Genomic DNA, 24,620 nt, shown 5'->3' on the forward strand with positions numbered 1-24,620 from the left:
TTGAAAACATTTTCTACCCCTTTCCTAAGGTTGTTTTCTTAGTTTTATAGTTTCCTACTGTTACAAAGTTTAACTTTTTTGTAATAGAATCTGGCTACTTTGTCATATCAATTTATTCAGCTTGCTATTTTTTTCTGAAGTATTTTTATATAAATTACAGGAAGCATTACACTCCATCATTATCACTTCCATATGCACCTCAAAAAAAGAATCATTTTCTTACAAAGCAATATACTTTTGCATCTAACATAATGAAATGAACAATAATAAATTTTTAGCATTTAATTTCTGGACTTTATTCAAATTTCCCTATGTATGCCCCAAATTCTTTTGACATCTCTAATTGCTAACCAGGATCCAACCCAGGACTGTGAGTTGCATTTTTTTAAAAGTCTTTTGGAATCTACAGCAGTCCTTGTTTTAATGACACTGATCCAAGATCCTGGGCCAATGTCTTCTAACACATCCCACCTTCCATATTTCCCTTTTCCATCCTTGTGGTATTATTAGCTTAATCCTTAATTCCTGTGAATTGGAAGTTAAATCTAAAGATGAGATTAGATTAACAAAATTTTTTTTCAAGTAGGCTCACACCGAGCACAGAGGCCAATGAGGGGCTTGAACTCAAGTCACTGAGATCAAGACATAAGCTGAGATCAACAGTCAGATGCCCAACAGATTGAGCTACCCAGACGCCCCTCAAGTTAACTTTTTTTGAACCAAACTCCATGTGAGATAATTTTGGGTACTTTGTGCTAAGATCACAATGGAATATAGTCAATGATATTGTATTAGGGTTGTAGGGTAAACAGATGGTAGCTACAGTTGTGGTGAGTGTAGTATATAGTATAAATTCATTAAGTCACTGTTATACACCTGAACTAATGTACCTGTGTTAGCAATACTTCAGAAAAAAAAGATCACAGCAGGAGACATATAAAGTCGGGTAATTTCATTGCCAATCATTGCTAATTCCCTATGTTACTTTGAGTCATAAAGTTTTCTTTTAAAAATGGCAGTGAGGCACCTGGCTGATTCAGTCAGTAGAACATGTGACTGGATCTCTGCATTGTGAATTTGAGGCTCTTGTTTGGTGTAGAGATTACTTTAAATAAAAAAAATTTTTTTTAAATAAAAAATAAATAAAAGTGGGGTAATTAAATGTTGGGGCTTTACTGTTATTGCTGCCAGAAAAATAAAGATCTTCATCCACCTGAAGCTTATAGAGTGTTAAGTAAAATAAGATACAGATTTCCATTTTTCTTCCCACTGATGCCCAAATATCCAAGCAATGCAAAAGGTGGCAGTGGAGAGAAAATGGTCTTGGTGGTTACACAATTATTTACATTTGTCAAAAGTCATAGAACTGTACTCTGGAAAAAGAATTTTACTGTATGTAAATTTTGCCTAAATAAACTCACTTTAAAAATAGGCTCTAGGGGTGCCTGAGTGGCTCAGTTGGTTGAGCTTCTGACTTTGGCTCAGGTTATGATCTCACGGTTTGTGGGTTCTGTGCGGACAGCTCAGAGCTTGGAGCCTGCTTTGGATTCTGTGTCTCCCTCTCTCTCTGCCCTTCCCTGGCTGGTGTTCTGTCTCTGCCTCTCTCAAAAATAAACATTAAAAAAAAGGTTCTAATCTTTATTCATCTTTAAAATTAGTTTGTTACATAAAGGACAACTGTGTCATTTCAATCTTCTGTGTTCCATTAATAGCTTAAAATATGTATTATGATAACTGACGCTTTCATGTTTTTTAGTACAACATGAGACTACTCACTGGATTTCCCCACTTGCATCCTTTGGGGTGAATTTTTTAGTTATGTATTAAGTTCTTAATGATTGCCTTGAGATTGGATGATTGGAGGGCAATTCCTACATTTTTCTAGGAAAATAATCCAAAGGTTTTGTTCTATTTTGTATTTTCTGTAATTTTTTCCTACAGGCCCTTGCATGGGATATCCCTCCACTAAGTTGGGTTCCAAAAAGCAACATTCAGTTATTTTTTGGGTAATATCTTTCCCTTACTTTACTTTAAACTTTATCATACAAAAATTAAAAATTTTTTAACATACAAAAAGCTGTACATATGTTACACAACTTGATGACTCTGGAGATAAGCATACACCAGAGAAACCATCACCATAACCAATGTCATTGGTGTATCCATTACCTCCAAAAGTTTCCTCCTACCCTCCTTATTTTTTAATGTTTTTTTAATTTCTTTCTGAGAGAGAGAGAGAGAGAGAGAGAGAGAGAGAGAGACAGCGTGAGCAGGGGAGGGTCAGAGAGAGAGGGAGACACAGAATCGGAAGCAGGCTCCAGGCTCTGAGCTGGCACTCAGCACATAGCCCGATGCGGGACTCAAACCCACTAACCGTGAGATCATGACCTGACCCCAAGTCAGATGCTCAGCCGACTGAGCCACCCAGGCGCCCCCACCCTCCTTATTTTTAACCTAAACATTTTTTTGTGCGACAAGAACACTTATCACAAGATCTACCCTCTCAGCAAATTTTAATGTATTACTATACAATATAGTGTTAACTATTGGCACTGTGGTACAGCAGGTCTCTCATTATTCATCTTGCATAACTGAATCTCTTATAAAGGTGTCTATTCTTATGTCCTTACTTATAGGAGTGGGTTTCCTTCACGTCATATTTGCATACCATTTTGTAGTTTTGCAGCATCAATCGGCTTTTGGTCCACAAGTTCTCAAACTTTTGGTCTTTTACAGTCTTAAAAATTACTGAGGACCCCAAAGAGCTTTTCAGTGTTATAACTATCAATACCTAATTGGAAATTAAAATTGAGATTTTTTTTTTAAGCACATGACTATACACTCACATTCTATTAGCCATCATTGCGATGGCGTCACCACAGGTCACCTAAAGTAAAGGAGCGAAAAGATCATGAAAAAGGCAAATAACGTCTTAACATTGTTAGAAAACGGTTTCGACATTAAAGGACACCGCACTCCTTTCCATTCCTGGCGTTCCGGGCTCACACTTTGATAACCACCGTTTGTCGAAAATATTCGTAGTCCTCAGAGTTGGGGCTTCTGAAGGCTGCCGCGCACCCAGCAAAAGGCCAGAACACACACCCACGGGACAGAAAGCCCAGCACTCAACCCACTAGGCCGGAACTACTCCCGGAAGCCAGGGCTGCGCGCGCACCGCGAGCTTCCCACTTCCCGGCGTGCCCCTGGCCTGCGGCGTAAATGCACGCCGGTCGTGGAGGCCCACGTGACCCGCGGGTCAACCGCGGCGGGAATCTGTGAGTGCGCTCGCCTGCGGGGTCTCTCGGTTTGTGGTGTGTCGGCCGCGCGCAGCCCAAGCCCGGCCGCCACCCCCGCTCTCGTTCTTCAGGCGGGAAGGAAGCCGGAGTGGGAGGAAGAGTTCAGCCAGAGGCTTCGCTCCTACCGGAGCGACCCGGAGACTCGCGAGTCCTCCCGGCCCATCGCTCCCCCTCCCGCGGCACCGCTAAGTCCTGGTGGGCCGGCGCACTAGGCCACTGGTGTTGAGAAAAGAAACATTTGCAAACATGTCCCGGATCGAAAAGATGAGCATTCTGGGTGTGCGGAGTTTTGGAATAGAGGACAAAGATAAGCAAATTATCACTTTTTTCAGCCCCCTCACAATTTTGGTTGGACCCAATGGGGCGGGGAAGACGGTAAGTTCTTAGTAGCAGCCTTCAGTTTACGGGTCGCTACATCTTGCGAATCTGGAGGTGTTCGGAGAGCTCAGAACAATAAGGACGAGAGGCCAGGGGTTTCTGGGGCTCCGCGCTTGGTCCCCCAGGAAATGCTTGGGTCTCTGGGTGGGGCCCCTGCCCCTGGGCGTGGCCCGGTGTGGGCTTCTGGCCCCAGCAACCTCAAGCGGGGACCAGACCGAGTCTCTTAAGGGTAGCGAGGCTCGTTGGGTGGACAGGGTTTACCTGAGGATCCCAAAAAAGCGCTCGGCGACCTTACGTTCTTACACGAAGCCTTTTGGTCTGCATTGGTTTTTTTTTTTTTAACCCTCCCCTTGCTCCCAAAACATACCATTCACTTCCTGACAGTTGTCCCATTATAGGAATTCCTTAAAAAGCCATAAAATACGATAAACAGGGCTTTCTGAGAAGAGTTTTGTAAGTATGCCGACGTATAAGCATAATGGGAAATAAATGACAAAATGAAACCGATACCGTGAGGCCCAGTGTAGTTGAGAAACTGTATTTTGTTGTTGGATGCCCTTACCTAGTCAAAATAAAAAATTGGAGCATTTACTTTGACTTTTTAAGGCCCAGAGAATATTTAGAAATTTGAGATGGACCCTGGCGTGGCATGCATTTACAGGAAAAGTGCAGCCTGGAAGGGTGGCTTGAGAAAAACCAGGGCGTTCTAGCAGAAATGACTAAATGAAGCAAAAAGCATCCAGAACTGAGGACTGATGGGTATGGGGGGAAGGGGTGGGGGGGGTGGGCATGGAGGAGGGCACTTGGGATGAGCACTGGGTGTTCTTTGCAAAACAAGTTGACAATAAACTATTAAAAAAAAAAAAAAAAGCATCCAGAAAGAAATAAGGTTTAGAATTGCACATTGAATGGCACACTCTTGTCTACTTTTGTTTATGTGAAAATATTCCTATTTCTTGACTGCCTGTTGTGTCCCTAGAATTGTATAAAGTCCTCTACTTACGTAAGGGAGACTAAGGTTTACGAGCACCAGCAGTCTGATTACAGCTGTTTTGCTTCACCATTAATTGACTCTGTGCCTGGGCAAGAGTGGCCCAAAGGGTTTGTGCTTTAGTTTTCTCATTTATGAAATGGAAATAAAGAGTTTCCTGCAGCCTAGGATTAATGTGAAGATTACTGGTTAATGTATAGAAAGGTGGTGTGTACAATACCTGACACATACAAGGCCTGTGAAACTGTTAGCCATTTTTAAAACTTGAACTTAAAATTTTTTGGTTTTGTTGAAGTGTAATGGATACATGAAATTGTAAGATATTTAAAGGGTATGTCAGAGTAATTTAATACACTGTACGTTGTGAAAAGATCACTCCTATCTAGTTATTTAACACATCTGTCAGCTCTTTTTTTTTTCTGTAGGAACATTTAAGTTCTACCCTCAGCGTATTTTGGCAAATGATCAACTATGGTAACCATGTTTTACATTAGCCATTGGTACTAAATTAGTTTAAAGGGTTTAATTGAAAATTGAGGGCTTTTTAAAAATAATTTTTTATTTTCTTTTCATATACCTTTTTAATTAGCTTTTCCATGAATGTACAGCAGTTACTTTAACACATAATCATATCTGTATTATAGCTTTTTATAATGTCAGATTTTATCTGGTCATATCTTTTATAGTTTCTCTGGTAAATATTTTTATAATGAATTAACATTTTATGATAAACTTCTGTGGTTCTCTTGTAACTAAATAATACAATTTTCTATTTTTCAGACCATCATTGAATGTCTAAAGTATATTTGTACTGGAGATTTTCCTCCTGGAACCAAAGGAAATACATTTGTTCATGATCCCAAGGTAATCATGTTAGTAAACTTACATATCTTTAAAATAAATTTTTATAAATATAAAGGCAATAAGGCTTATTGTAGAAAACCTGGCAATAGAAAACTATAAAGAGATAGAAAAGTCTACACACAGTCTTGGCATGCAGTGACACCCAGTGTTCACATTTTCATGTATTTTCCTCTCCTTTACATACAGACTTAGCTGAAGTCATACTCGAATTTTGTATTCTGATGTTTTTTTCTTCACTTAGTATCACAAGGCCCCCTGTCATTAAAAAAAATATTAAATTCTCAATCTAGGTGTTTGGCATAGGGTTGCTTCTTCTAATCTTTATACTTTGTGTATGTCTGAAATATTTATTTAAATCATGTCACCTATTATGAACATTTTTTTTTAATGTTTTATTTATTTCTAAGAGAGAGAGAGAGAGACAGCGTGAGCAGGGGANAGTCAGCACAGAGCCCGACGCAGGGCTCGAACCCACGAACCGCGAGATCATGACCTAAGCGAAAGTCGGACGCTCAACCGACTAAGCCACCCAGGCGCCCCTATTATGAACATTTTTAATAGTTGCATAATTTTCTTACATTTAGATTGCTGTTAGTTTTTAATTTAAATATGCCATAATTTAAATCTTTGTGAATCTTTGTTTGAATTACAGTCTTTACACCATTACTATGTTTAAAGAACATAGAAATTTCTGTACTGTGTATTTTGGCCTATAGGTTTTTCTTATGTGTGTAGTGGTTTCATGTGCCTCTCTCAGTTATCTGCCAGCTCCTCTCTTAATAGTTCGTTGTAGGTTTCTTCCAGGCTTTTTTCTGTGTTTATACAAACATATCTGTGTGTATATATACATAAATACACTCAAACGTAAATATTTCAATACACCAGTATCATTTTATTATGCTGTTTTACAAATCGAATATTTAGTGGCACACTCTAGATATGTTAATGTATATATATATGTGTGTGTATGTATACACTTTTCTTTCATTGGTTTTAGTTACTAAAACTAATTACTCATCCACTGAGTTTATAGTTTATTCATTGGCCCCCTATTTGTGGTTATTTAAATTCTTTCCACTTTTGTATGCCTAAAGGTAACTAATAATGAAAGTATTTATAAACTTTTAGAGATAGTAAAATCATTTAGTACATTGAGCCCTCTCTGCAGTGACTATTTCGCACTCTGTCTCCATAAACCTGCAATTTACTCTTCTTAGTTGATGATCTTGGCCTGTAATTTGCTGAAAAAATGTAATTTATTGAAAAAAGGGATCAGATAGAAAGTACCTCATTTTCCAATCTTAAAATCTTCCAAACTGCCCTTTATTTGTACTTGTAGTAATTTTTTCTTTTGTGTTAAGGGTAAATTGTTTACTGTTTTATCTAAATGTCCACCAACTCTTTTTGGAGGCTGGATCCAATCAGTCCCTTTTGTCAATGCAAGCATTTTGCTTTTCAGTTACCCATCTTCTGCATTAGCAGTTTTTGTCCTTCTTTATAGGATCATTCCTATCAGCATGCCATGGTAGCTCCAGTCTACTAACAAAAAAACCTCTTCTTTTATTCCAAATCACCTTCTGGCTACTACCTCTATTCACTTTTATAGCTAAATTTACAAGAGGTATATGTACTCACTGTCTTCAGTTCATTGCTTCCCATTTTCTCCTTAGCCTGTTCTGTTCAGATTTTCTTTCCCCCCTTCCTCGCTAAAGTTACTACTCTAAGCTGCCGGTCATCTTCATGTTGCCAGATAAAGTGGTCATTTTCTAATTCTCAGTCGCTTTTCAGAAGATTTAATAGAGCTTCTTAATTCCCTTTTTAAAACCCACTGTTCTCTTGGCTTCTGTGGCACTATAATCTCATACCTCCTTTTTCACTGGCCATATCTTAGTCTCCTTTGCTGAGTCTGTTTTTTGCCTGACTCTTCTTGGGTGATCTCATTCGTTCTTATGGCTTTAAGTATTTGTTACATGCAGATGATTTCTGATTTATATATCTAACCCAAATTTCTTTCCTAAACTCTAGAGTTAGGTAGATAGATAGATAGATAGATCAATAGTTTTAGATAGATACATTGTTTGGATGGTTAATGGTCATTTCCTGAATATGTTCAGAACAGAACTCATGGTTACCTGTTCTCCTGTTCTTTTCACATTCTCAAGCCTGGTGCTATCTCCATACTCTCCAGTTTCATAAATGATATTGTCATCTACACATATACTCATGCCAAAACCTGTATGTCATCCTTTGATTGATTACTTCATCTTCCCCTGTTGCCAAGTCATAAGCAGTTCTTACCTAATCCTCTCAAATATGTCCATGGATACTTACCTGGCAAGGGACATACCACGATCATAAAAGTGGTTGTCCCAGGGTCAGGCTTATCCATTGTATTAAAAATATGTCCAGAATTTGTCTCTTTATTCCATCTTCACTCTTCCTTTCTTGTTCCAGGCCACCTTCCTCTTTCCTTTGAACTATATTAGTATTCTCCAAACTTGTTGTCCTGCCTTCATTCTTGAAGTTCTCTTTTCCACACAGCAACTAGAGTTATCTTTTAAATATTCATTGTAGAGGGAATGAGTCATTCACAGTCTGAGAGAATAACATTCCAGTCAGTGATAATACTAAGTGCAAAGTTGCTGAAGTAGGAACATGCTTGATGTATTCAGGGAATCACAGGGAAGAGCAAAATGGCAAGGAGACTGGTAGAAAATTAAGTCACAGAAATAGAAAGGCCTAGGTTCTCCAGGTCCTTGGTTTCTGTTCTCATTTAAATAGGAATTTACTGGAAAATATTGAGCACGAAAAGGGCATAATGTGTATTTTAAAGGAATCAGTCTGACAGCTGAGAGAAGACTATTGTAGGTGGCAAGAGTAGAAGGACGGAGACTAGCAAAGGAGATTTTTTTGGTAATTCAGTTGAGATATATTGGTGGTTTGATTAAGCTGCTAATGGTAGAAATGCGGAGAATGCTTGGATTTGGGATGCATTTTTAAGGTAGTATCAACAGATAAGTTAATTATCTGGATAATGGTTTATGAGAGAAGTAGAAGCATCAAACATAAATTCCAAGTTTTTTGACTTGAAAAACTAGGTAAAATAGTGCCACCATTTATTGTAATGAGGAAACTCTGGAAAAGGAAATTTGGGTGGCTCTGGTGTAAACATGTAGATTTGGAATGTCTGTTAGATATCCAAAATGTCCAGTAGGCAAATAGAAGTATGTCCAAGAGAGAGGTTTGAGCTAGAGAAAGACTAATTAGGATTTATTGATGTATACAATTATCTGTAGTTAGTTTTAAAGCCTGATGTGATCACATAGAGAGTGAATGTCGGGAAGATGTGGAAGATCTTAACCTAGAGCACATTGGTATCTAGAAATAGGGATGGGGAAGAGGCACAAGAAGATACTAAAAGAACAAATGGTAAAGTAGGGAAAACTGGGAGAGTGGGGTCTTGGAAGACAAAAGAATGAAGTGTGAACAAGAAAGGAGATAGGAAACTGTACCAAATATGTTGATACCTCAAGTAAGAGGAAGGTTGGGCTATGTGGAGGCTATCGGTCATCTTGACAAAACCAGTTTCTCACAAAACTTTGTGAGAAAGCAAGGTAAGAAAGTGAAACATAGAATTGTTCTGTGAGTTTGCTATGAGTGGAAAGGAGGAAGTAGCTGAAAAAGTTTGTAGGATCAAGGAGAGTTTTATGGCTATTGTTCTTGTTTTGTTATTGTGCTTCTGGATGTTTCCATGTTGATTAATGCTCTAGCATCTCTGACAATTTCAGTCTATCACCCATTTCCCTTTCCAAGTGAAAAGAGCTATTTTTCTCAGTTGTCTGCTCATGTCCCCCCTCTGGTTCTTCTGCCCTTGATGGTTCAACTTTCCTCAGTTAATACTCACTTTACAGCTGCTCTCATTTCCCAGATCTGAGCTCCACCGACACTATTTTGTTCATCAGCTCTTTCTTCTTGAGTCTCTCACAACTGCTCTTGTGGATGGAGCTATTCCCTTCACCTGAATTGCCCACATCCCCCCGTTTTCGCATCCTGCTATACTCATCTCATCATTTCAGTTCCTCTTATATATTCAGCTTCTCTTGGTCTTTTGTTTTCCTTGCTTTAATTTGTCCCTACACCTAATAATATTTACCTTATCTTAAACACCTTTTCTGCTGCTCTTTGCCAGTCTTTCTTTTTTTTTTCTCAATTTTATTTTATCTTTTTATTTGCATCCAGGTTAGTTAGCATATAGTACAACAATGATTTCAGAAGTAGATTCCTTAATGCCCCTTATCCATTTAGCCCATCCCCCCTCCCAAAACCCCTCCAGTAATCCTCTGTTTTCCATATTTAAGAGTCTCTTATGTTTTTGTCCCATTCACTTTATATTAGTTTTGCTTCCCTTCTCTTCTGTTCATGTTTTATATCTCAAATTCCTCATATGAGTGAAGACATTTGTCTTTTTCTGACCGAATAATCTTGCTTAGTATAATACCCTCCAGTTCCATCCACGCGTTTCAAATGGCAAGATTTCTTTTTTTTTTTTTTTTTTTAATTTTTTATGTCTTTATTTTGAGAGACAGAGAGTGAGCAGGGGACGGGCAGAGAGGGAGGGAGACACAGAATCTGAAACAGGCTCCAGGCTCCGGGCCTTGAACCCACAGACTGTGAGATCATGACCTGACCCAAAGTCGGACGCTTAACAGACTGATCCACCCAGGCGCCCCATGTGTGAGGGTTTTTTTAAGTTTATTTATTTATTTGAGAGTGTGTGTGCGCATGAGGGTGCACATGAGCAAAGGAGGGCCAGAGGGAGGAGAAGGAGAGAATCCTAAGCAGGATCTGCGCTATGAGCTCGATCTCAGGAACCGTGAAATCATGACCTGAACCAAAATCAGGAGGCAGACGCTTAACCAACTGAGCCACCCAGTGACCTCCCGTATTAGGGTTTTTAAGCACTATAGGATTTAATTTTTTTTTTTTTTTTGAGAGAGAGAGACAGAGTGTAAGTTGGGGAGGAGCAGAAAGAGAGGGAGACACAGAATCAAAAGCAGACTCCAGGCTCTGAGCTCTCAGCACAGAGCCTAACGTGGGGCTCGTACTCATAAACTGGAGATCATAGCCTGAGCCGAAGTTGGATGCTTAACCAACTGAGCCATCCAGGCACCCCACAAACACTCTAAGATTTAAACCATGTGGGATAAATATGGGATAAAGCATATATGTGGGATAGAGCATTTATAGATTGATAGAAATGACTCTGGATAGAGGGAAAAAATTGAGGCAGGAGAGAGTATAATTGCAGAGTTAAATCCTTGAGTAGCCAAGTAGAAACAGGATCCATTGTCCGACTGACAGAGTTAATAGGAGTATGCACTGTTGATCAAGTGTAAGAGGATGATGGACAGAGTATATATGTGATTATTCATTTTAGTGGTGAGAGAATAAATCAATAGTCTTTTGATTGTTTCTATATTCTCAGGAAAACAGAAGTGAAATTGTTAGCTGAGGCTGGGAGAAGGGGTTGATTGAGGCTAGAAAAAGTGTCAAGCTTAGAGCATAAGTTGATTAAAGAGGTGTTAGAGTTAGGTGAGAGTGTCACTGGGTCACCTGAGGTTTGTGGGTGAAAGTTTGTAAGGAGACCAGTTGTGTTTTCTTCTGTCTAGTTCAGCAGCTCAATGGTAAGCACAGAGCAAGTTGGAAAGTTGGATTTAATCAAACATTGGGTAAAGTTGGAAAGCAGGAATTAATCCATTGCTTGGTAACTAGAGTGAAGAGAATAAGCAACTTCCCCATTCCCCAGCTGTGGACACCTTACTCTTCTCAGTCTTTGATAATTGTTACCAGCTGGCCTCTTGTAGGGATGCCATCTCTAATCTACAGTCTGCATTACCCCAGCACACTTTTTCCTCCTTTGGATTCCCTCAATGTTTTCAGGCTCTGAAATCCCACATTTTGCCTTCCCCCATTGTGGATACCCTCCTTCCCCTAAGCTGGCTCATCCCTACTCATGGATGCCCTTTTCATCCTGTTTGAACTTTGACACCCTTGGAGTCTTGAAACCCTGTGGCAAGCTGCCCATGTGGACACCCTTCTCAGCCTAAGTAGTTATCGTGTTCTAGGCTGAGTTTCCATGCCATGCACACATATGTTCTTCTGCCCCATTGTTGGAAAATGGTTTTTTAACTAGATTGTTTGGAAAGGGAAGGGCTTACAGTATTTTTTCTTTTATTCTTTTGGATAGAAATTGTTCTAAAGTTAATAGGTTTTTCTCTGCCTTAAATCTAGATTATTCTTATTAAAGATCCTCTTCCTCAGTAAGCTCACCAACAGTATTGTGATTGAAATGCTACAAAATACCCTTTCCTTAAATTCTACTTACTAATTTGATACTTGTCTAGTAGCTAAGTCCTAAAAGGGTAAATGCCATGAATGATGTATATGTGTATTTGACCTACTGGTAGGAAATGTTGTAAATAAATCATCTCATTTTCTAGTACATAGATGGATAATTACTTTACTGTGGATTAAGACCTCAGCAGCTATTTGCCTTGGGCTGAAATGATAGCATCAAGTCCCTGGGCTTTCAAAACTATCAATGTCTGGCCATTTCCTCACTGAGATGTTTAAATCCTAAGAGGCTCATAGCTTTTTTCTTCTTTTATTAAGTTTCTCTGTTTAAGTATAGTTTATATACAATGTTATGTTAGTTTCAGATACACAGGCTAGTGATTCAGCAATTCTGTATGTTACACAGTGCTCATCACTATAATTGTAGTTAACAGCTGTCCACACTAAAACATTACTACAATATAATTGGCCTCATTCTCTGTGCTGTACTTTTCATCTCTGTGACTTACTTACAACTGGAATTTTTGTACCTTTTAGTGCCCTTCATATATTTTACTCATTCCCCTACCTCCCTCCCTTCTGGCAGCCACCAGTTCTCTGTATTTTTTAGTTTGATTCTGTTTTTTTAATTTTGTTTTTTTTTTTTTTAGATTCCACATGTAAGTGAAATCATATGGTATTTGTATTTTTGTGCCTGACTTATTTCATGTAACCTAGTACCCTCTAGGTCCATCCATGTTGTTGCAAATGACAAGATCTCATTCATTTTTATGGCTGAGTAATACTCCATCATATGTATATACCACATCTTTATCCATTTTTCTCTAGATGGACACTGGTTGCTTTCATATCTTGGCTACTGTAAATAATGCTGCAATAAACATAGCTGTGCATTATGTCTTTTCAAATTATGTTTTCATTTTTGGAGGGTAAATACCCAGTAGTGGAATTACTGGATCATAGAGTCTTTCTATTTTTACTATTTAAGGAGCCTCCATTCTGTTTTCCGCAATAGTTGCACCAATTTACATTTCTACTAACAGTGCATGAGGTTCTGCCTTTCTGCTCATTCTCACCAATACTTAACTGTTTCTTACTTTTTTGATACTAGTTCAGACTGAAGTCATATCTCATGGTGGTTTTGATTTGTGTTTCCCTGATTATTAGTGATACTGAGCACTTTTTTTCATGTGTCTTTTGGCCATCTGTAGGTCTCTGGACAAATATCAACGTATTCAGGTTCTCTGCCTATTTTTAATCTGATTATTTGGGAGGTTTTTTGGTGTTGAGATGTATGAGTTATTTCTATATTTTGAGTACTAACCTCTTATCAGATACATCATTTGGAAATATCTCCCATTCAGTAGGTTGCCTTATTATTTTTTTGATAGTTCACTTGGCTATACAAAAGCTTTTTATTTTGGTGTAATACCGTTTATTTTTGCTTTTTTCCCCTTGCCTGAGGAGACATATTCATAAATATGTTGGTAGAGCTGATATCCACAAGATTACTCTGTTTTCTCTTAGGAGTTTCATGGTTTTAGGTCTCACATCTAGGGCTTTAATCCATTTTGAGTTTATTTTTGTGTATGGTGAAAGAAAGTGGTGTGGTTTCATTTCTTTTGCAAGTAGCTGTCCAGTTTTCCCAACACCGTTTATTGTTGAGACTGTCTTTCCCCCCCATTGTATATTCTTGCTTCCTTTGTTATAGAATAACTAACCGTATAAGTGTGGGCTTATTTCTGGGCTCTCTATTCTGTTGATCTGTGGGTCTGTTTGGTTATTGTAGCTTTGCAGTATTTCTTGAAATTTGGGATTGTGATACCTCCAGATTTATTACTCTTTCCAAGATTGTTTCGGCTATTCAGGGTCTTCTGTATGTGGTTCTATACACATTTTAGGATTATTTGTTCTAATTCTTTGAAAAATGCTGTTGGTATTTTAATAGGGATTGCATTGAATCTTTAAATTGCTTTAGGTAGTACGAACATTTTAACAGTATTCTTTCAGTCCATGAGCATAGCATATCTTTCCGTTTGTGTCATCTTGAATTTCTTTCATCATTGTCTTAACAGTTTTTAGTGTATAGGTATTTCACTTCCTTGGTTAAATTTATTCCTGGGTGTTGTATTCTTTATGGTGCAGTTGTAAATAGAATTGTTTTCTTGGGGCGCCTGGGTGGCTGAGTCGGTTAAGCGTCCGACTTTCGCTTAGGTCATGANTCTGCTGTATTATTAATGTATAGAAATGCAGTGGATTTCTGTATATTACTTTTGAATCATGCCGCTTCTGAGCAGCCCGTCCAACGACTTCTCTCTCCTGACCTCCACCTCCCGTGCTGAAGCTCTTGTGTAGGCTGTTTTCCTGTTTGTCCTGGATTACTCTCTGCCTCCTGTCTTGCCTCAGTCAGTTCAGTCTGTTTATTTTAAAGGCAGAGTGATTCATTTAAAATGCACATCTACTGCATGCCTTTCCTCTGGATTAAACCCCTCAGTGGTTTTCCATTGTCTTAATTTCAAAGCCCTTAACATGTTTCAGAAGGCTCTTAATTACTGGAACCATTTTCTGTCTTCACTTGCTATGTTCTGTACCATACTTTCTGAAATTACTTTAGCTATTCAGTGACTCAGATCTTTTCCTCTGGCTAACTCCGGCCCATCTGTCAGTTCTCAGTTTAAACATTCACTTCCTTTAGAAACCCTTCCCAGAATTCTGGGAGGTAGATTAGATGCCCTTACGTTGTGTTTCCAAAGTATCGTGTACTTCTCTTAAGATGATGTTTAATACCACTTTTTCTACTCTTCTGTTTAACCTAACATACTTCAAAGGAAAAAGTGTCTTTCTTTTTTGAAACAAAACAACAGATGGAAGCTACAAGTGCTTAATAAATTTGTGCTTAATTTTTTGAATGATGAATTAATATCAAAGTTAGGTTTATGCCAAAAAGTTATTAAAAGACCAATAAAACCTATTCTGTGATTTGAAAAAATGCAGGATTCATGACTTGTGGTTTTGGCTACAGTTGAGTAATAAGTATCATACTTGTGCTCCCAAGATAAACAACTATAAAACTGGAACAAAAAAATTAAAGCAGCTGTTTTCAGGCACTGGACAACAGATGGCACAGGGCTGTGATCTTTGAGAAAAGAGAATTATATGAGGTGACTACACATTCATTCTAGCTTTCTTCCTAGGGAAATTTTGTAAACTTTGGCACATAGAATTAGAACCCAACAGAGAATAATAGTATTGCCAGGTAGATGAAACAAAGGTAGAAGTGTGTGTCTGCTCATGTGACTGTAAATTATGGAATAAGATACAGGAGAGGGGTTACTCTGCAGAGATGGGCACCAGAAATCTGTGTAAGAGATTATTGAATCTTTGGCGAGATACTAAACACATGTCCAGGACAGGACTCAGTGAGGGCTAGCAGAGAATAACTACTTGGGTAGACAAGTGGGACTGTGAGCTGAATGCACATTCTAGAGATTACACACTGCTGGGTGACATTTGAATTGTGATATGCCAAAGTAGGGAGGCCTTATGGAACTCCCCAACTTTCTTTTGAGACCTCAGAAGGGCCATCAGTGTCTCCCTGTTTTCTAGAAAATATTGATGGGACATCAGATCTACAACTTAGTCTCATGGGGTTCAGGGGGAAAAGCTTGGTATACTGTATTTCTGCTTTTCTGTAAGCTTGTCTGTGTTTTAAAAATTATTTTGGAAAACACTTGGGATACCTAAGAAGCTAAAATTTGTTTATTTGAAAAACCCACACACCCAGTCTTCTAATGCTGAATAACAGAGGTAGAAAATAAACAGTTTTAGTAAATCAGTTAAAGAGTGTTCTTGGGGTTCCTAGGTGGCTTAGTTGGTTGAGTGTTTGACTCTTGATTTCGGCTCATGATTGTGGGATTGAGCCCCTCATCAGCTCTGTACTGGACACAGAGCGTGCTTGGGATTCTCCCTCTTTCTCTCTTGCTCTCCCTCCCTCCCTCCCTCCTTCCCTCTCTTACCCCCCCACCCCTCCCCTGCTTGCACACCTGCACTCGAACTGCCACCCCTCAAAAAATTAAAAAAAAAACAAGTATTCTTTTCCTCTTGTATATTGAATAGCTTATGAAAATGACACTAATTTTGGATGTGTAAGTTTTTCTTTTTCTCATTTTTGGTAATATTGCTTGTGTCTTATCTTTCAGAACTAACATTCTGATGCTCAGTAAGGTATAATCTTTCCCTGTTTACCTTTAAAGGTTGCTCAAGAAACAGATGTTAGAGCCCAGATTCGTCTGCAGTTTCGTGACGTAAATGGAGAACTTCTAGCTGTGCAGAGATCTATGGTGTGTACTCAGAAAAGCAAAAAAACAGAGTTTAAAACCCTGGAAGGAGTCATTACTAGAACAAAGTAGGTATTTATTTTATATTTGAATATCTGTTCATTTTCTCTCATTTAGGTTCATAAGATTGTGGGTTTTTTCCCCATTATTTTAGAGCAGCATACTAATTTTTTAAACAGACTTTACTTTTTAGAGCGATTTCAGGTTCTCAGCAAAACTGAGTAGAAAATAGAGTTCCTCTACATTCCCTGACCCTGTGTGTGCATAGCTTCATCCACTATGAACAGTTATTGTTGGATCTCTTTATCAGTTAAACAGAATGATGCCATCAAAGATTTAGTGATAATGCTGCATCCCTTTGAGTAATTTATGAACAGTTGCTCAGTTGAAGATGTGCAGTCTCTCAAATATAGTTTGAATGAATGGAAAATGCTAGTATCGTGTGTAGAAATGGGTGAGATGAGAAGCACACAAACTTACCTTTGAACTGTCACCTTTATTAGAGGCATATTATCATCTTTAATGGGTTTGGATTTCAGAATTAGCCTGCCTTGGATTCAAGGCTTTATCCTTGTTGAACAAATTACTTAACTATCACCTTACTTCTCTCTTTCACTTGTCTATTAATTTGTTAAACTAGTTAAGTAATTCCTTTAATTACTAATGTTTAGCACCTATTATGTGCTACAGTCAATATATTAGCTATGAGCTTCTCAAGCAGGTTGGTTTCCTTGGCATTTAAATACACTCAGGTCGATTTCATTCTGTATCAGTTGCTATCTCCATTTTCCCTTTTGTAGTCAGTCTTCTCAGAAGAGTTGTTGGTAATCACTCTCTCCATTTCTGTTCTTCCTCCACTCCTCCTCTAGCCCCATTCCTTTACTGAAACAGCTCAACAACTGAGGTGAGAAATACCCTCTATGGTAATTAGGATAATGTATTACTTTACTAAATAGATCTCATTGAAATCCTTTGTTTTTTTCATTTGCAAAATAGGGATTCATTATTATATATATCTTAGAAGGATTGAGCTAATGCATATAAAATGAGAGCTCATGTATTAATTTTCTATGACTGCATAACAAACCACAAACTTAGTGGCTGAAAACAACAGACTTTTATAGTTCTGTAATTTAGGAATCCAAATTGGGTCTCACCTGGCTTAAAATCAAGGTGGTGGCAAGACTGTGTTCTTTTCTGAAGGCTCTGCGGAAAATCTGTTTCTGCATCCTTTCTGGGTCTTTTACAATCCACCCACAAAACTTGGCTCTTGGCCCTCCATCTTCAAAGTCAGCAATAGCGGGCAGAGTTCTCATAGTACATCACTCTGATGTCCTCTTCTGCCTCCCTCTCCCACTTAAGGACACTTGTGATTGTGTTGGCCCCACCCACATAATCCAGGGTCATCCTTCTCCTCAGGGTCCAGATGATAAAGCAGCCTTAACTCCATCTGTGATCTCCATTTCCTTTTGCCATGTGACCTGACACATTCACAAATTCCAGGGGTTAGAATATAAATACCTTTGAAGGGCCATTGTTCTGTGTACTGTAACTCAGTAAATGGTAGCTATCAATAACTTCTTGAAGATCTTTTTCTAGACTTGCATGACATGACACTGTCCTGTCTCCCACACAGCCACATCCTATCCAGCTAATAAAGGTAGGAGTTCCACAGCTTCAGTCCTAGATCCCCTCCTATTTTTGTTCTATATTCTCTTCTTAGATAGTCTCATTCATACCCATTACTCAAATTACTGTCAATTCATAGGTGACTGACAGATTTAGGTTTCCAGGTCCATATACCCAACTGTCTCTCTCATTTTTACCAGCCCTTTCAAAGATCCCTCAGATTCAGCATGTTCAAAACCAAGTTCATGAGTCTTCCCCCTTGACCCATCTTAAAAAATCTCCCCTGCATTGCTCCTCATCGCAGTGAATGGTACTCCAGTCCATCCAGTTACACAAAAGAATACCCTCTCTATATCTTGAAACCTCCTTGCTCTCTTTAGTTCATTACCAGGTCCTATGGCTTTAACCAAAATGTTGGGTCCATTTCTTTTCCTTCAGTACAATGACCATTCTAGTTCAGGCTACTATAATTTTTCCCTGGTCTAATGTGATAACCTCCTGGTCTGTCTGTGTCCATTTTGTCCCCTTAAAAAGAATCCTCAGTATATTCAGTGTACTGTTTTCAAAATATGTATTGGAACATATAAATGACAGTAAAGACAGGTACTGTGTCTACCCTCCTAATCTAGCTATCAACAGATACTGCACAGAAGATATAAAGAAAATGTTGAATTTATCCTTTTTATGAAGCATACTGAGAGATCTCTTGAAATCCAAGGGTAGAGATGCTCCTGGCCCTAGGAATAATGATATGGGGAACTCATTTAAAAGACCCTAAGACACTTCGCTCTAGTATATTGCTTTGTCAGTGTGATCTTAGAAGTTGAGGTCTACTGATTAAGAATCCTTCTTAAATTTGCTTAGATGGGGATCACTAAAGTTTGCCTTTATTCTCCTTTTATGGTATGTCTTACTGAACAATCCCTATCTAAACACTGGAGTCTTTAGATGATTTTGTTTAAGCCACCATTGCCTGTCTGCTGTGAATCATCATGTTTTATTTTACTTTTGTTAAAGTCTCTTAGTTTTCTTATTTTTAAGTTCTGGGGGTGGAAGATAGTTTATTTTTCTCTACTTATTGTCTGTAAATATTGTAAATTACTGTATTTAAAAATCCAAACACGTAAAACAACTAGTTTTGGCATCTTCTCCCTTCCTGTTTTACAGACTTTTTCATTATTGAACTATTGAATCCTTAGAGTTAAACTTTTTACCATAAGAAAGCTATGGTAGGGGCACCTGGGTGGCTCAGTCAGTTAAGCGTCTGGTTAAGTGTCTGACTTCCGCTCAGGTCATGATCTTGCGGTTCTTGGGTTTGACCCCACATCGCTCTCTGTGCTGACTGCCAGCTCAGAGCCTGGAGCCTGTTTCAGATTCTGTATCTCCCTCTCTCTNATAAAGGATTGACTAAGCAATTGGAATAGGTACAACAGGAGGTTTTTGGTTTTTTTTTTACATAAATTCTTGATTTTTGTTTTCTATAGGCATGGTGAGAAGGTCAGTCTCAGCTCTAAGTGTGCAGAAATTGACCGAGAGATGATAAGTTCTCTTGGGGTTTCCAAGTCTGTGCTTAATAATGTCATTTTTTGTCACCAAGAAGATTCTAATTGGCCTTTAAGTGAAGGAAAGGCTTTGAAGCAAAAATTTGATGAGATCTTTTCAGCAACAAGGTTTGTAACCTTTACTGAGACTTTGTAATCCATTAAGTTACTGAGCCATGGTTGCAATTTGAACGCTTTTTTTTTTAAAAGAGAAAAAGTTTTAAAAGTAAAAACGTCATCAATCCAGTAGCCACCAGTGACCATATTTCCATTCTGTTTTCTTTCTGTGCATTTGTATTTACCTGTTTGATACTTTATATGTAACATTTTCATTTACCATTATATCATAAGCTTTTTCTAAGTTATTAAAAACTCTTTGTAAATGTAATCTTAACGACAATGTTATAGTCCCTTGTTGGAACCTACTGTAATTTACTTGGAAAGAAGTTTGATTTTTATTTATTATCTTCAAAGGTACATTAAAGCCTTGGAAACCCTGCGGCAGGTACGTCAGACACAAGGTCAGAAAGTAAAAGAATGTCAAACAGAACTAAAATATTTGAAGCAAAACAAGGAAAAAGCTTGTGAGATACGTGACCAGATTACCAGTAAGGAGGCTCAGTTAACATCATCAAAGGAAATTGTCAAATCCTATGAGAACGAACTTGATCCATTGAAGGTAATTTGATTTCTTGTATAAGAAGGTCACCTTTTATGATGGTAGCACTCACCCCTAAAGCACTTTATTTTTATGTAAATTTGAATGGTGTATATATTTCTTGAAAAAATTATTAGACACTATATAACGTTAATATCTTAGGTCTCTATTAGATGGTTAGTCTTAAAGTTGCCCAAAAAGCTTGGATTTGAGAGTAAACAAATTTGTACCATCCTAGTAATCTACTAGTATAGATCTAAATACCAGTGTAATGACCCAACCTTACACTTCTGTATTCTTGAGGAGACTTTTTTAATGTTTTATTTATTTTTTGAGAAGGAAATAGAGACAGCATGAGCAGGGGAGGGTCAGAGAGAGAGGGAGACACGGAATCCAAAGACAGGCTCCAGGCTCTGAGCTGGCTCTCAGCACAGAGCCCGATGCGGGGCTCAAACCCACGAACGGTGAGATCATGACCTGAGCTGAAGTCAGACGCCTCACCGACTGAGCCACTCAGGTGCCCCAAGGAGATTTTTTAATTGACATATCTTTCCAGGGAACTTTTATAATTTACAATATGTTTTTTGACATTGTACAAAATTTGGAATTGATGCATATGTTTGCAAATAAGTACAGCTTTCTAAACTCCTGTGGTCTATAAGAAAGGCCTTAAGGAAATTTCATTCATTTATTTCATAAATGTTTATTGTGTATTTCCCGTGTGTGAGGGCATATGGTATATACTGTGCTTGGGGCTACAGGTAGTAGGAGAACTACAATGGTGTCCTTGTCCTTAAAGTGTTTCTAGGCTAAGTAAAAGCATTCTTGAAAGTGGCTATTTTCTAGATTTCATATAGTGGAAGAATTCTTTTTAACCATTTAAAAGTTACTAATTTGGGCTTCTAAATTCATCTATAAATACTGATATAAATTATTAGTTATTTGTTTAAAGTTTTTAAATTTTTCCTCTCCTGCTCATCATGACAAGTATACTCCTTAATCCCCATCATCTGTTTCACCCATCCTCCAACCCACCTCCCCTCTGGTAACTGTCAGTTTGTTTTCTAAAGTTAAAAGTCTGTTTTTTTGTCTCTCTTTTTTTCCCCTTTGCTTGTTTGTTATGTTAAATTTCACATATGAGTGAAATCCTATGGTATTTGTCTTTCTCTGACTTATTCTACTTAGCGTTATACTTTCTATCTCCACCCATGTCGTTGCAAGTGGCAAGGGTTCATTATGGCTGAATAATATTTCACTGTGTATATATACCACATCTTTATCAGTCGATGGACACTTAGGATGCTTCTATATCTTGGGGATTATAAATAATGCTGCTACATGTGTCCCCTCAATTCATGTTCTTGAATTCTTTAGGTAAATACCCAGTAGTGCAATTGCTAGATCATAAGATAGTTCTATTTTTAACTTTTTGAGGAATCTCCATACTGTTTCCTACAGTGGTTGTGCATTCCCATTGGCAGTATGGGGTGTGGGGGATCCTTTTACTCCACACCCTTGCCAGTACCTTGTGATTTTAGCCATTCTGACAGATAATGAGGTGATCCTAATTGTAGTTTTGACTTGCATTTCTCTGATGATGAGTGATATTAAGCATCTTTTCATGTGTCTTTTAGCCATCTGGATGTCTTCTTTGGAAAAAGACATTTGGATTATTTGTTTTTTGGCTGTGAGTTGTATCAGTTCTTTATATGTTTTGGATACTACCCTTTATCAGATATATCATTTGCAGTTATCTTCTCCCATTCCATAGACTGCCTTTTAGTTTTGATTGCTTCCTTCACTGTGTAGAGGCTTTTTATTTTGATGTAATCCCCATAGTTTATTTTTGCTTTTGTTTCTCTTGCCACAGAAGACCTATCTGGAGAAAAGTTGCTATGGTTGATGTCTTGAGTAATTACTGTCTGTGCTCTTCTTCTACGATTTTTATGGTTTCAGGTCTCACATTTAGGTCTTCAGTCCATTTTGAGTTTATTTTTTTGTATGGCATAAGAAAATGGTCCCATTTCATTCTTTTGCGTATTGCTGGCCAGTTTTCCCAGTACCCATTTATTGAAGAGATGGTCTTTTTCCCATTGGGTATTCTTTCCTGCTTTTTTGAAGATTAATTGACCATATAATTGTGGGTTTATTTCTGGATTTTCTATTCTGTTGTATTGATCTATGTGTCTACTTTTGTGCCAGTACTGTACTATTTTGATCACTACAGCTTTGTAATATAACTTGGGTTCTAGAACTATGATGCCTCCAGCTTTCCTTCTCTTTTTCAAGATCACTCTGGCTATTTCGAATTTTTGGGGGTTCCATACATATTTTAGGATTGTTTATTCTAGTTTTATGAAAAATGCTGTTGGTATTTTGATAAGGATTGCTATAAATCTGTAGATTGCTTAGGATAGTATGGACTTTACAACAATATTTGTTCTTCCAATCCATGAGCATGGAATTCTTTTCACTTCTTTGTGTCATCTTGAGTGTCTTTCATCAGTGCTTTATAGTTTTCAGAATACAGGTCTTTCACCTCTTTGGTTAGGTTTATTCCTAGGTGCCTTATTATTTTTGGTGCTATTATAAATGGATTTTGTTCTTATTTTCTTTTTCTGCTGCTACATTATTGGTGTATAGAAATAAAATTGATTTTGGGGCACTTGGATGGCTCAGTTGGTCAAGCGTCCGACTATTGATTTCAGCCTAGTTCATGATCTCACGGTTAATGGGTTCCAGCCCCACATTGGGCTCTGTGCTGACAGCGCGGATCCTGTTTGGAATCCTGTCTTCCTCTCTCAGACCTTCCCCCTGGTTGCTTTCTAACTCTCTGGGGAAAAAAAATAGAATTGATTTTGTATCCTTCAACTTTACTGAGTTTGTTTATCAGGTCTGGCAGTTTTTAGGTGGTCTTTTGGGTTTTCTATATTTGTATAGTATCATGTCATAGTGAAAGTTTTACTTCTTCCTTACTGATTGGGATGCCTTCTATGTCTTTTTGTTGTCACATTGATGTGACTAGGACTTCAGTAGTATGTTAAATAAAAGTGGTGAGAGTGGACATTGTTGTATTGTTCCTGACTTTGGAGAAAGGCTCTTACTTTTTCCCTCTTGAGGATGATTCTGTTGTTTGAAAATATGTGCCCATTATTATGTTGAGGTTTGTAGCCTCTAAACCTGCTTTGTTGAGGGTTTTTATCAAGAATGGATGTTGTATACTTTGTCAAATGCTTTTTCTCATCTATTGAAGTGACCCTACGGTTCTTCTCCTTCTCTTAATTGATGCTATATATCATGTTGATTGATATGCCTACATTGAGCCATTCTTGCAATTTAGGAATAAATCCCACTTAATTGTGGTAAGTGATTTTTTAATGTTTGTTGAAATCACTTTGTTAGTATTTTGTTGAGGATTTTTGCATTTGTGTTCCTCAGAGATACTGGCTTGTAATTCTCATTTTTCATGGTATCTTCATCTGGTTTTGGTATCAGGGGAATGCTGGCCTCATAGAATGAATGTGGAAGTTTTCTTTCCTTTTCTATTTTTTGGGCTAGTTTGAGAAGAATTAGTATTAACTTGTTTTTAAATATTTGGTAGGATTCACCTGTGAAGCCACTGGTCCTAGACTTCTGTTTGTTGGGAGGTACTTTTGTTTTTTAGTTTGTTTTTTATGTTTAGAGAGAAAGTGAGTGGGGGAGGGACAGAGAGAGAGAAAGAGAGAGAGGGAGGGGAGAGAGAGAGAGAGAGAGAGAGAGAGAGAGAGAGAGAGAGAGAGAGAATGTAAAGCAGCTCCATACTCAGCACAGAGCCCAACTCAGGACTTACATGACCCTGGGATCATGACCTGAGCCAAAATCAAGAGTTGGACGTTCTATCAACTGAGCCACCCAGGCACCCCTGTTTCTTGGGAGTTTTTTGATTACTGATTTAACTTCTTTGCTGGTAATCAATCTGTTAAAATCTTCTGTTTCTTTCTGTTACAGTTTTAGTAGATTATATTTTTCTAGTAGTTTATCCATTTCTTCTAGGTTTTCCAATTTGTAGGCAAATAATTTTTCATAATATTCTCTTATAATTGTTTGTATTTCTGTGGTGTTAGTTATTTTTCCTCCTTTCTTAATGATTTTGTTTATTTCTGTTCCCCCCCCCTTTTTTTTTTTTTTAAAATGAGTCTGGCTAAGGCCTTACCATTTTTGTTGAAATTTTCAGTGAACCAGCTCCTGGTTTTAATTGATCTGTTCTGTTGTTTTTTTTAGTTTCCATGTCATTTATTTCTGCTCTGATCTTTATTATTTCCCTCCTTCTGCTGGTTTTGGGATTTATTTGCTCTTCCTCTTGGGGTTGGGGTGGCCTTGAAGAATAAAATAACCTCCGAGTGATTTAGATCTAGACTAACCAGTCAAAGGTATAACCTCACTTATTGATCCAAAATACTTGATCAACAGAACAAGTTACTCTAGGAATAATAGCACAATCCTATTTTAGAGTCTATATCAACAGTAGGGTTTATGACCTTGAATTTGGAACAGGACATCCTGATGGTGCAGTAGCTATCAAAGGTTCATTTC

The 24,620-nt window shown here is 38.0% G+C and overlaps 1 protein-coding gene across 1 annotated transcript in view; it reads left to right on the forward strand.

The window, feature by feature from the left end:
• The first annotated feature begins 3,269 nt into the window (after positions 1-3,269).
• The window catches only part of RAD50 (RAD50 double strand break repair protein), an 84,306-nt gene continuing 62,955 nt past the window's right edge, over positions 3,270-24,620 (forward strand). The window contains exons 1-5 of the mRNA XM_077768603.1: positions 3,270-3,671; positions 5,446-5,529; positions 16,137-16,288; positions 19,334-19,519; positions 19,865-20,069. Of these exons, the coding sequence (XP_077624729.1) occupies positions 3,543-3,671; positions 5,446-5,529; positions 16,137-16,288; positions 19,334-19,519; positions 19,865-20,069 (756 nt within the window). The 5' untranslated portion in view covers positions 3,270-3,542. The remainder of the gene's footprint in view (positions 3,672-5,445; positions 5,530-16,136; positions 16,289-19,333; positions 19,520-19,864; positions 20,070-24,620) is intronic.

Source organism: Crocuta crocuta, unplaced genomic scaffold, assembly GCF_008692635.1.
Source record: "Crocuta crocuta isolate KB4526 unplaced genomic scaffold, BGI_CrCroc_1.0 scaffold64, whole genome shotgun sequence".
Taxonomy (NCBI): Eukaryota; Metazoa; Chordata; class Mammalia; order Carnivora; family Hyaenidae; genus Crocuta; species Crocuta crocuta.